Source organism: Pelmatolapia mariae, linkage group LG2 (genome assembly GCF_036321145.2).
Source record: "Pelmatolapia mariae isolate MD_Pm_ZW linkage group LG2, Pm_UMD_F_2, whole genome shotgun sequence".
Classification (NCBI taxonomy): domain Eukaryota; kingdom Metazoa; phylum Chordata; class Actinopteri; order Cichliformes; family Cichlidae; genus Pelmatolapia; species Pelmatolapia mariae.
Window position 1 is genome coordinate 7,254,069 of NC_086228.1, and position 13,239 is coordinate 7,267,307.

Here is a 13,239-nt window from a genome sequence, read left to right on the forward strand (position 1 = left end):
AGTGGTATTTGATCAATGATCAGTGGTCTTTTATTAGTAGGCTTTGATCGGTGGTTATTGATCAATGGTCATGAAAATTTGCTTATTAATAATCAAGGAACTGACCTCGCAGCCAAGCGTTCATTCAGTGGGCTAGTTTGGGGAAACCTGCAGTCAGCTGAGACTGAAGAAGTCACTTGGATGATTGACGAAACGTTTCTCCCACTGAAAATGCAACATCCAGATGAACAGAATCAACATTTTGGAATTTTGTTCATTAATATTAGTTAATGTTGATATTAGAAGCCCGAATATGACAGCCCATTGCGTAGCTGGTTCATGATCTTTTACTTTTATTTGTTGTTACTAAGACTCGCATCTCCCTTACTTGTATTAAGTTGTTCTTTATTCAAATTCTTGTACTCCAAGTCTTTGTCATCTTATATGTAGATTTACACGTCCATAAGAGACATTATAGTCTCTTCACCAAAAAAAAAAACAAAAACAAAAAACCCAAACACCCAACCAGTAGAAGTAGATGGCTGCTCCTCCCTAAATCTCACTCTGATGGAGGTCTCTCCCTGTTAAAAGGGAGTTCTTCCTTCCTGTCATCTCTTGCTCACAGGAGATTTTCTGATTGCTGATGTTCTCCTTAACATTGCTGGGTCTGCCTTAGAATATACAGTGTCTTAAGACTGCTGTTGTGAATAGATGTTATATAAATAAACTCAGTTTGTTGATGAAACAGATAACAAAGTGTATGTCATCTCTCTGTTTACAGAATCATCATGTGGGTTAGATGATAACTATATCAAGAGACAGGGTGAGGCTCCAGAGTGAGCTACCAGATTTTGAAATGAATGAATGAGTGAATGATGAAATATTAGGGGGAAAACAAACAAGCAAAAACATACATTTCTGAAAGCACAGTTAAAATACAGTTTACATATTTTTTTACAACCCTACCCCATCAAAATCAGTTTGTCTTTCTTCAGTGAGGTCTGAGAGGCTTTGCCATTACTAGAAACAACTGTGCTACTCCCACTTAGTGGCTGCTGTGTAGATGATTTGCTTTGAGCTGCACAAAAATCAACAGAAACAGACAAATTTAATGTTCTTTATTAGTACTTTATTAACCATTACATGACCTTGTTAGGTACCACTGTGCCGGCACATGAAATTATCCTCTTTGATGTGGAGCTTTGATAACTGACACAAACAAGATACAAATGAACGTCCCTGTATATAATACTGATTTTAAACTCAAAATAATCAGCAATAAATATCTCAGAATGACACAAGATAAAAATGAAGAGCATTCTCTTCATAACACAAAATGTCTTTTCAGTATGTGATGTGTTTTTATTCAGTGTAAACATTAAATTAAGGAGAAGAAAAAAAAAAAAAGTCTTGTTTCCAACTTTTGGCCCTAAAATACCAAAAATAAAATGTAAATTTACAAGCAGATTCCCTACACTGAGATGGAGTTAAATGTCTCAAGGAGAAAAGTAAACATGTTAATTAAAAATTCAATAATCACTTCTACTACCAGAAGTCTTTACTGAAAGTCTGAGGTTCCTCTGGTCTCAGTCAGAACGTGTGATTTGTCAAGACTAAGAATGAAAAATACACAGAAATGATTAAAAACTGATTTAAGCCCAGAGAATGAATAAGGCAAGCAAGCTCATACTGTATATACAGTCAAGGTTACTATTTACATGTTGGTGTTTACATGTGGTTCAGCAACTTCAGCTAACAGTGGAGGTGGGCTTTGGCTCCCCCTACTGGTTCAAGAGTCACACTGCGGACAGCAGTAATGAGCACTGACCTCCTCTCATGCTCTCGTGTACTCAGTATACCTAATGCAGTGGCTGACAACCAGAAGTCCAGTAATTTTAGAAACACCCACAGCCTGCTCTCACTCTCCCTCCATATCTGAGACTAAAATAATCACTCACAGTAGTTTTTTGTCACTATTCAAATATTTCTATATTCCATCCAAGCTTCCAGTGTGCAGAAACGCTAATAATCAGGTCAAGTGTCACCACACAGCTGGATAGAAGGAGTAAAAGAAAATGCAGAGGTACTGAGTCACTGTGAAATGTTGAAAGGAAATGATATACAAACATCACCTTTGTAGTGAAAGTGGATAAGTTAGCTCAAAAACACCAGCATGAAAGTCATCACTCATTGGCAGCATTGCCTTCACAGATCCAGCTGAGCACAACTGATCTTATTGATCTTATTAATTACTAATATCACAGATCATAGTTATATATGACCTCAGAGTAGCGTCCAGATCGAGGATCACAAAACCAGCACTGAACAAATAATTCATCATCAGCACTGTGTGTGACGTGAAAGAGTGAGACCTGAACGTGGCAGAGCCAGACTCACTCAGAGGAAGCAGGCTGAGGACAAGCTAACAATGAAACTTTGGAAGCAAAAAGAAAAGAAAAGAATTAGTTTAACATTAAACAAAGACAGGATACACTGCTGTAAAAGAGTGAAGACAGGCTGGTCCTGAGTGACAGGTGTGATGAGCTCAACAGCAGTAAGGATGGACACACTCATCCACTCATTGATTAATGTAGGCCTCAAAGGAGATTTTGCCTTTTTCTCCTTAGTTTAAAATGATGGCAAAATACTGAGAGCCCAGAGTTCCAGTTTTCAGTGCTTCAAAAGAGAAACTTTGGAAGATTTCTACCACAATGGTCAGGTCAAGATTAGCTGAAGACTGTGGCCTGTGTGAAATTAAAAAGAAAAAAAAAAAGTCTCAGTTAAATCTCAGCTAAATTCTCCTTAAAGAGAACGAGACTTCATAAACAAGGGCCTGTAAATTTAAAAGAAGTGTATTTAAAATGAATGCATGTATGTAAAGTGTATATGTGCGCTTGTGTGGACACCAAACAGGAGAAAGGGACTGCAGGCTGTGGGTGAAGCAAGTGGAGGCCAGTGCATGTGTGGGCTGCAGGACTCATGGTGGCGTCTCTGCGTTATTAGTTGTCGTCTTCTTCTTCACCGGCTTTTTCACTGTCTTGGTTTGAGTCTGGCCGCAGAAGAAGAAAATAAAGAGAGAGATTACTAAAGCTGATCAATCAAAGACTGGTAAAATGAGAGATTTCACTAGCAAGAGTATGAGTTATTAGCTGCATTGTAACTGCTGCTCAAAGCATGTTTAATCTGTGTAAACAGTGAAAACAAAGTGTCCTTAAAGAGCAGCGTGCGATTTCTGAGTGAACGGTTGATGCTGCAAAACACCACAGGAACATCTGATGTATATACAGTTAGTGCAGGTAGTATCACTTGCCTATGTAATTACAGGTATGATTATATACACTCACAGGCCACTTAATTGCTTGTGAAAGCATACATGTAATCTGTGGGTCAGAACTAAACGTAGGTCAAGAGGTAATGTGTGCAACATGAAATCATTTATCACTGTTTTATTGGAAATGTAGTAACGAAATACATATATTACTATTACCAAATTAAAGTAGGTTAATTGTTGAGGAAGAAAAAAAAAAATATTAGGAAATACTGACAATGCTACACTTATTGGTCAGATTATTAGGTACATCTTGCTAGTACAGGGCTGGGCCCCCTTTTGCCTTCAGAATTCTTCAAGGCACAGATTCAACAAGGTGCTGGAAGATTTCTGCCCACACCCATTCCACCACATCCCAAAGATGCTCTATAGAACTAAGATCGGGTGACTGTAGAGCCCCTGGATATTTTCTCTTTTTCAGACCAGTCTCTGTAAACCTTAGAGATGAATGTGTGGGAAAACCTCAGAAGATCAGTAGTTTCCGAAATACTCTGACCGATCCATCTGGCACCAACAAACAAATCACTTTCAAAGTCACTTAAACAACCTTTCACCTCATTCTGATGTTCAGTTTGAACTTCAGCAGGTCATCTTGACCATGTCTACATGGCTAAATGCAGTTGCTGGGTAATGAGCATTTGAAGGTGTACTTAAAGTGGCTAGTGACTGAATATTGTAATATACAATTTAAGAAAATTGCCCTGTGATTGACAAATCTACAAAGCGTGTGTGCGTGTACGCAATACCTCGGTCTTAGCAGCAGCAGGCTTCTTGGTTGCCTTGACGCTGGTACTGCGTTTGTGCCCTTTATCTCCCACATCCTCATCAGAGTGTTCGGTCCTTGTGTCTGACAGGTCAGAGCTGTGTTGGGACGACGTGTCATCAATAAGGGACGCGGCTGCCACAGAGCGAGCTGCGGGACAGGACAGAGATTGATGGACAGTCAGTGAGAGTAGCTGAGTGTTCAGAGTGACATCACCACATGATCTGAGAGACACCAAACACACCTCTGCATTTTACTGCTGCCACAGAACTGCTTAATTTACAGATTTATTTGGTGTAGCCTTGAACCAGTGCATCATCACAGACAGCCTTTGACGCCACCTAGTGGAGACTTCAATTTATCAATTTTTTTAATAATATACAGCCACCAGTTTTAAAATAAAGAGAAAAAAAAAAAAAAAGGAGTCACTTCCATCTTTTTAAGTGTTTGTTTTTTGTTTTTTGTTTTCATTTACCCGTTTTCCAGAGACTCAAATTAGCTTGTGAAATCATTTTTATCCTTTGCTTTTGGGAGACATAAAATCAGAAGAACTGGTCCATTAGATTACAAAGTTTTCTTTGCAAATGTTAAATTAGAAAGGAAACTAAACTTTGTGTGACATCAAGAATAGAAAAAGTGTTTTATTGAAAAAATTAAAATTAGAAAAATCCCAAACAGCAACTTCAGGAGCTGTGCAAAGCTACAACTCGTTACTTTAGTGATGATCTGCAGATCATTTAGAATTTAAAAAAAAAAGAAAAGAAATGTAATCCAAAATAAATAATTTTGAACTTGCTAGTTTATAAAAGTTACGGTCTACTCATTTACTAACGCCCCTGCAGATTTCAGTTGAACTCTGACTTCAGTGTTTTGTTTCAGTTGTTTTCAGTCTGGTTTTAGAAGTCATGTGGAAATGAACAAAAAGAAAAAAGAAAAAAAAAATGCATTGTACATATTAAAATGCACCACTCGGCCCCGTGACTTCATTGTTTCAGTGTCTCTCTGTATTCAGCTCACAGCTTGTACCCACACAGTTAGCCAGCCGGCAGTGCAGCGAGACACAGAGACCTCCTTCCAAGCCTCCCCTCCCACTGGAATCACATGTTTTCACCCCGGCTCGATCCTCTTTGCACTGCCTCCCTCAGCCACCCTTCTTTCCCCTTCCCATCCTGCAGTGCTTTAAATCACATGACTCCACTTGGCCTAAGTAGTCCCAGTCCTGCTCTGAAGTTAAATAAAGGAAGTCTTCGTCGTCACGCTCTGGGTCAGTCAGCAAGCTGCAAACACAGCTTGTGTGCATTCATGCACTTGTGTACGACTCAGTGTTTCTCTACGTGAAGCTGCTGATGATGTCGTGTGGGAGATGCGTGTTTTGCGGCCTTACCCTGCCGTGCAGCGGTGCTCTTGGCCCGGGGCAGCGTGCTCGCGCCCGAGCTCATCTCATCCATGGGGTCCCGTCTCATGCGGGCATCCGGAGTGTGCAGAGCCAGCTCGTCGTCAGCGTTGATGAGAGTGAGGTCCTGCATGCTGAAACTCCGCAGCTTGTCTGACAACACGCCCTGCCCCTGGGCAGGAACAAAAACAGGCATATTAGATATGCAAAACTACCATTACTCAGAGCTCAGAGGAAAACCGTTTTCAAAAGTTCATTTTTTTAAAATCTGCCAATGATTATGTGGTGAAGCTGATTAATATTTGGAAGACCCCACTTTGGATTCTGGGAAAGTGAGATGACCAATTTTGGCTACAATTATTTAACTTACTAAACAGAATAATCAACAGGGTAATCAATATGAAAATAAATTCCAAGTGGAGCTCTAATAAAAAGCAGCTGCACGGATAATATTTGCCTTTACAAACAAATGTGTGTAAATACTTGAGGACATTGATAAATGCGATCTGTGATGCTGTGTTTGGGACAAATGACAAATGTTAAAGAGTGCATGTTTAACTAATATGGAATTTTGTATTAAGGAACAAACAACAAGCTTTACTATAAATACAGAACAAGTGTCTGCAGGAGCTATAAGCCTTTAGTACAGAATGATTTAGTAGCGCCAACTTCCTGTTTCGCAGCTTACAAGAACAACTGTTCAGTATCTGATAGCACGCTTCACTCTTACAGTTGCACAGCTAATCTGACGAAAGTCAGAAAAAGTTATTTAGCCCAGTCATCTGGTCTGGTTATTATGCACATCCACCATGAAAGGTCATCCTAGTTATTGGTTGAAAACCAACAGAAAAGCCTTAAACCTTAGAAACTGTGATTCTTAAAAATGTGTTGTGTATAGTCAACAAATAAAAAGATTTCAAATATCATGTCACAACCTCTGACCTCTCCTTCAAGATCTATAGATTGATCTGAAGGTCAAAGTGATAATAATGTTATGTAGAGCTATTTAAAACTATTATGTGAAAGCATACACATCTGGGGATGTAGAGATGATATATAGGGACTCTGAATAGCCTGTCATTTTATTATGTACATTACAGTAAGAGGTCCCATTAAAGTAAATACTGCCCACAGAGTGAGCTGGCTTGGTGGAGGTTTGTTAATGTTCTTCCGTGAATAGAACAAAAAACTCATTTAGAAAATAAATTCGGAGCCAACTTAATTATGTGACTAATCGTTAGAGGAAGCTCAACTACTGACAGTCATCTCAGTCCTCTTTTCTAGCTGTACAAGTGAGTTAATAACAGCATTATTTACCATTTGGCCGAGGTTTGTATTTCACATGCAAACAGAAAAGCAGAGGCATCTAGGTGGGGACGTTAACAAGTAAATAAACACATAAAATATTAACTGAACAGGTGTTAGCCATGATCTACTTTGAAGATACTTGAAGACAGAGCAAACGTTAACATTTAAAACACAGTTCACCTTGGTGGCTGCAGTGACGGCAGCGTTAGCAGCCAGGTTGAGACCCCGTTTTCCAAACTTCATCATGGTCTCATAACTTCTGTCTTTGGCCTGTGCGATGTACTCATCTATCTCCTGCAGCACAAAGCACAGTACACAGGGAGGAGTTAGAGACGACACTGAGTCATCCGGACAAAGAGTCATATCATTTCAGTGTGGACTTCACATCAGATTTTGATGGGCTTTTTCTTTTTACCTTCTCTTTATTTGACAGGGTGGGGTGGACAAACTTGCGGTACAGAACACTTGAGCCCTTGGTGTACGGAGACAGCAGCCAGATCACAAATGCAATCTTTAGCTCAAAGTAAAATGGAAACCTGGATAATTAAACACAGAGTTAATCAATCGGCAGAGACGGAAAGGAAACAACACACTGAGCAAAAGGTATGCATGAGTGGTGTATAGATTAGGATGCTAAAGTAGGAAGAGAAAACAAAAAAGATCCTTCAAGAGATTATTATATTAAAAATCATCAGCAAAACATTAAAGCATCTATTGATTTTTTTATTTTACAAGTGGAGAAAGAGGGTTACAATCACAAGCTGCTCCCGACTCACCATGATAAGAGCAGGTCTGTGACCGTTTCTGCTGTGCTGAACAATGCAAACACTATCCAGTACATCATCCATTTCACCTGGACACACACACACACACACACACACACACACACACACACACACACACACGAAAGGAGAGAAAATCATTAAAAATAGCACACGAAAACCCACAGCATCTATTTCGCATGTGCTGAGACACGTGGCACTAAACAGAGGTTACGCACACAGACATCCCTACACAGAAATCGGACACATGCTTCAGTCCATTCACATCACATCACTATGCATGGGCACATCTGAGACAAGGAGAGATGTGAGTCATCTTCTAAACTGGTCATTTACAGGCAAATTAACTTTGGAGCTAATATCAGATAAATCATCAGTTATCAAATACACTGATACATTCAATGTAAGAACAGCTCTGAGTGGTAATGGTGCGTTTAAAGGCATTAACAGGCCGCGGGCACGCAGCCGCGAAAATGCACCAAACGGCGAATCATTTGGCTCGTTAGAAATGAGCCAAACAAGAGAAGAAGGGGGATGAGAGCAGCTCTAAAAATGGCGTCTCCCTTCTCTCCCCCTCTCACACTTCCCCGCCCCATATTCGCTCCTTCTGTGGCCGTCTGCCTGAGCAGCGACTGAGAGGGTGGGTTGCCATAGTAACCAGCCAGGAGGAGACTGTTCTCCAGTGCAAATCTAGGCTGAGGGCCAGAGTGCTGCCATCTCCCCACCTCTCTCTCTCTCTCATGCAGTGATGAGGTAATCAGGAAGAGCCCCAATCAGCTGTGTTTAAAAATATCCACAGTGATCAAAAACCCTGGCACTTTCCGACTGATGAAACATTACCGTATTAAAGGGTTGGGCAGTTTCATACAATCTTCATCCTTTGGATTTTAGTCCAAACACCCAACAGACTGACTGAGCCCTTCTAAACTTCAGGGATATCAATCTGTCCATTTAGGAAGCTTAAACCATTATGAGTCAGGTGCAGGTGCTTTCAACGGGCCCACAGGAGGGGCAACAACAAGACCACCTGGATACAGACAACAGTCTAGCATCCTCTCCTGACTGATCAGTGTCCAGCTTTGCTTTTTGCTACACGCGTTGTCACCAATTATAGCATGAAAAGGTACATTCATGTTCAAAGCTCCTCCAGGAGGGAACATCATGTTCATAAGTTAAACTGCAATGCAATACAGTCTGTTATTCAGTGCTGGTTCCAGCACAGACATCCATTTAAAAATATGACAATTTTTAGAGGTCTGAATCATTTGCAATTGTGAAATAAATAAATAATGAATAATGTTTAATTATTAAAACAAAATACATTCTGGGGTCTAAAATGATCAAGAAAAAAAAGAAAAAAAAAATTAGAATGTTTGAGGATTTGAAATTTTGAGTAATTTTGAAAAGCAAAAACAGTTTCATGCTCTTAGTGTTTCTTCCTGGTTTATTGTTGTAATCTTAGTCTCCCCACCACCCCCACCCCCACTTCATTCTGAATGTTTTCAGGGCTTTCTGCATTCTTTTGCAAACCCATTCTCTGTCTCGACTAAGGTCCCCTGCGCCTTATTTTCCCTCTTCCTAGTGTGAATTTAGGACAAATTCTCTACAAATTCCCCAATAACACCTCTACTCACACACACCGTTCACTCCTCTTGTGTGTTTGCATGGAGAGTCCACTATGTCGAGTGCTGTTCGAAACTTACTAGCTTTATGTGAAAGTGGGCTGTAAAGCTCTCCAGCACTAACTCTGCACTGACGCAGATTTTCCAACCACACTCTGAAGCTGCAGCACCTGTTTTGTTTTGATTTGTATTTTCCAGCAAGTGATGAACACGATCATAATGCATCCATCTGATAGGGGTATGAAATTGCCGAAGATTGTGTTCCCGTTTCCATCGGAGAGAGGTGAGGTCAGAGCAAAGCTTGCTAATGTATTTCTATCCAACCCTTGAAGAGACCCTTCAGCATCCATGAGAGAGACTGCATGGAGATTTGAGTATTTTCCTAATCTGGATTTCCTCTCTGCATCTTTGTTAGGCTGTGATCTAGTCTTCCTCTTGTTTCTCCAGTTAACTCCTGTTTTCTGTCACTGTTGCCCTAGCTCATAGGTTACAAAAGATAAGATTTGTAGATGTAGATAAAACCGACACTGAAACATGTTTGTGGGACTATGTTTGTGGGGTGGTTTTGCCTCCACCGCATCAACTTTACCCAAGTGCACTCTGTGCTTAACATGCTAAACCCTTCAGTTGGTGCTCTTTTTTTAGAAAGACTCCTACAGCAGCTGAATAAATCACCCAACCACATCTCTTTGCAAGAACTACGACTAGACCAAGAAGAAGACTGAAGAGTGTCGACTGTCATGGACTTTCATCCACAGTCACCTGATCTCAACTTGAAAGCGCTTGAAAAATGAGGAAGCCAAACATTGCAGATAGCCAAAGAAGCTCTTTGGGACATCATCTAATCATCCTAACACGAATTATAGGATTTGCTTTAACCTTTAAAGACAACCTTTTATTGTCTTTAAGAACCAGCTACTTGTCTAGTGCTCAGTCCAATTCATCCCGATAGGCTCTCACAATACAGTGCACAATAGGACCCTGCAATTATCAGGAGCCACATGTAAATTCATATAATGTTTGCAAGGGTAGCGTTAAAATACCCTGAAGTAAGTCCCACATTTTAAGGTCCTGTCACAATAAATGTTTCAGGTTTATAAATCAGAACTCCATAAAAATCTACACAGAACGGAAAAAGAATCAGGAAGAATCCAAAGTGCAGGATTTGTTCCGTCTTTTAGTGTTTTTATGGTGCATAAACGCCCTTCTTTTATGAAGGCTGGTGTGTCCTAGTTAAACTGCAATCCCATGCCTCTGGCCTTGTCTGGAACACCCCGATCATTAAGCATGATTCCTATTTTTGTTAGTCTTCAAATGATAACGGCCAAAGAAACGGAACGGGCATTGCAGAAAACATGACAACAGAAATTACTCCAAGTAATTAATAAGCTTGCTCTGATGAAACAGAGCATTTCTCTGGCCTAAATTTGATCAGTGAGCTTCATGTTGATTCTCAACACATTAGAGGAGAAATAGCTGGCAGGCGCTCAGGGCAAAACACCCTAAAAGTCAAACAGAGCTCAAAAATGGTTTGCTGAAGTTTAGTAACCAGGGTTTATACTCACATATTCCTTCACATTCTTCGTTTTGACGGCCTTATACGAGGAGTACGCCGGGTAGAGCGTCCCAAAGGCAAGGCTGCAAAAAAAGCAGACAAGACTGGGTCAGAGGAAGGGGCTTCAGCTAGAGAACATGGCCTCTGGGTGTTGACTCTGACACCTCACAAACGCACTCCCACACAGCAGCCACATCTGCTCTGAGCTTCTGTGAAACACAAAAGGGCGACATGTACTTGAGCAAAGCGAGTGTCTGTGTGGTTTTAATCCGCATGGTGATGCCACGAAAGAAGTGCTGGGCAGTGACTTGTCAAAACAAAGTGGCCTGATAATGAGTAGAAACAATGTAATGGAGTCAGGAAGGCTGCAGTGAGCTAAAATGGAAAAACACACAGTTTCCACCAGGGGTGGGTCACCATGTGTTAGAACACGTGCACACTGGGACATTGTGCAAACACAGCCTTGTTTTTGATGTGCATTTGATCGCATCCTCTGCCACTGTGCCGATTTGTGCTGATTTGACAGGATACTGAACGCTGAGTGAGGCGACAGCAGGGAGAGCACAGATCAGAAGGGCTGTGCAAGTGTGCCTACAGTGCAAACCAATAGCTGGACTTAAACCCTTAATGTAAATAAAGGCTGAATGCCAATTACAGAGGTAGCCTAGCATCTATTTTTTCCCCCTTCCTTAAGTAGGTCTTCTGTCCCAGTGTTCGACTACGCTGCTCAGTGATGTGTGCAGCTGCGTACAGTGAGCTGACATGACTCGTAGCAGGCCCCCAAGCCAGCGGGCTCCCAGAGCAGACGCCCTGTGCCTCTTTGTGTCCTCATCGAAAGCCCACTACTGACCTTATGGTCACTCTGTCCTCTTGTTCAGTCTAGGATATATTTCAGTGTTCACTTCTTTAGGTTAGATTAATAAACTAGCTGTAAAAACAGGAGAAAAGAAACAGGCTGGCTACCCTTTAAAAACTGGGCCAGCTGCACATTTAAAGCACAAAGACAAGAAATGACTAATCTTGTGTGCTGGATAAGCAGCAGGCATTATGATGCATATTCAAGTCACATTGTTTGCCTTCAGTAGACACATGACTACCTGAGGTGTAGTGAAGTGGAAGATGCAGGCAGCTGGAAGCCAATAAAAGTAACAGTTTGCTTATGTAATCAAGGAAAAGCAGAACATTTATAGGGATAAAGCATCATTTCTACACCTGGGCCTTCCAAAGGCATCATAATGTTCGACTTTAAGGTTAGCAGTTGATGAGCACACAGTATCTGGACATTTCACTAGAGATGGGACAGCACCGGTGCAGCACTGTGAAGTGTCTGCATAATGGATCAAGATAATGACAGCTGGCTTTAGTTGAGTCATCCACACAGTGGGAATGTGGCGTGTTCAGGTGGAGGCCTAGAACTGATCTGCTGATACCGCTTGTCCATCTTATTAAGCCCCACTGCTGGTGGCATATGAATGGCTGGACACACATCCCTGGCTGGGCTGCTGGGCTTTTTTAGCCTTGCACCACATTTTACCAACTCGTGTTGGTACGGCGCCTAGTTACATTCACAGTGGGCTATTTAAAAGTAAAAAGCAGTGGCTGGCAGCTCGGAGTCTGTTTACTTGTGTGCAGCGAGGCTGGCATGTTAAACAGGCTGCACTTTCCCTGCCAACACATTATCTGTCAGGTGGTTACAGTTACTGGCTAGCCAGCCCGCGTTAGCTACGAGCGGCTAGCAAGCGCTGGATGCAGATTGTGCTGCATCATTGTGCTGATTAAAGAAACGGCAGCGGTTATTGAACACAGGAGCTTTAAACGCCCCTGTCTGAATGCCAGGATATCTAATGTATTTATTTTTCCCCTACATGTGAAGTGTATGTATAAAAAGGACAAGAAACGGACAGCCTAGCTAGTCGGCGTTCAGCGTCACACAGCTGATGAAAGGAGCCGTTATGGTGTTTAAGAATAAAAAAAATAGATGCAGCCCTGCCCATACTCACACAACTATCCTCGAGATAATCCAGGATACCATCTTGCTGGACCGCCAGCCTTCGAGGCTTTCCCCCCAGCTTCTAGGAAATCTAGTCGGCTAGTAAGCGGGCTAGGTGGCCCCCATTCCCCTCCAGGACGAGCTGTGATGTGAGCCAGGAGGCTGCTGTGCCGTCAGGTAGGCTAACAGCAGCTGGAGATGTGCTCTGCAGTGTGTAGCTCCAGACTGCTCTGCTCTCTATCACCACCACCAACACCACCGCTGATGAACAAGACTGGCTTTTAAAGGGCCAGAGTCACTCTGATAAATCTGTAGTTTTAGCTTCAAAATGTGGCCCATGGTGCTCCTCCTAATTGACCAACAGTGGCGCACAATACAACCTTGGTCATCTACATTAGGTTAGTACACTACTAAAGAACTGATTTCATCCTTTTCTTTCATAATTTTGCTGTGCAATCCCAATCTGCTCACTGACAAGGACCAAAGCCAAGCTGTCATACCAGGTTTATCCTAGTGAAA

The 13,239-nt window shown here is 41.6% G+C and overlaps 1 protein-coding gene across 1 annotated transcript; it reads right to left on the bottom strand.

The window, feature by feature from the left end:
• Positions 1-1,097: 1,097 nt before the first annotated feature.
• Positions 1,098-12,988, bottom strand: reep2 (receptor accessory protein 2). Its single transcript, XM_063492178.1, has 8 exons — positions 12,731-12,988; positions 10,741-10,813; positions 7,548-7,624; positions 7,187-7,307; positions 6,952-7,065; positions 5,455-5,635; positions 4,054-4,220; positions 1,098-3,028 (listed from the first exon to the last, which is right to left on the bottom strand). The coding sequence occupies exons 1-8, from the start codon at positions 12,760-12,762 to the stop codon at positions 2,957-2,959; spliced, it is 837 nt and encodes a 278-aa protein (XP_063348248.1). The 5' UTR covers positions 12,763-12,988; the 3' UTR covers positions 1,098-2,956.
• Positions 12,989-13,239: the final 251 nt, after the last annotated feature.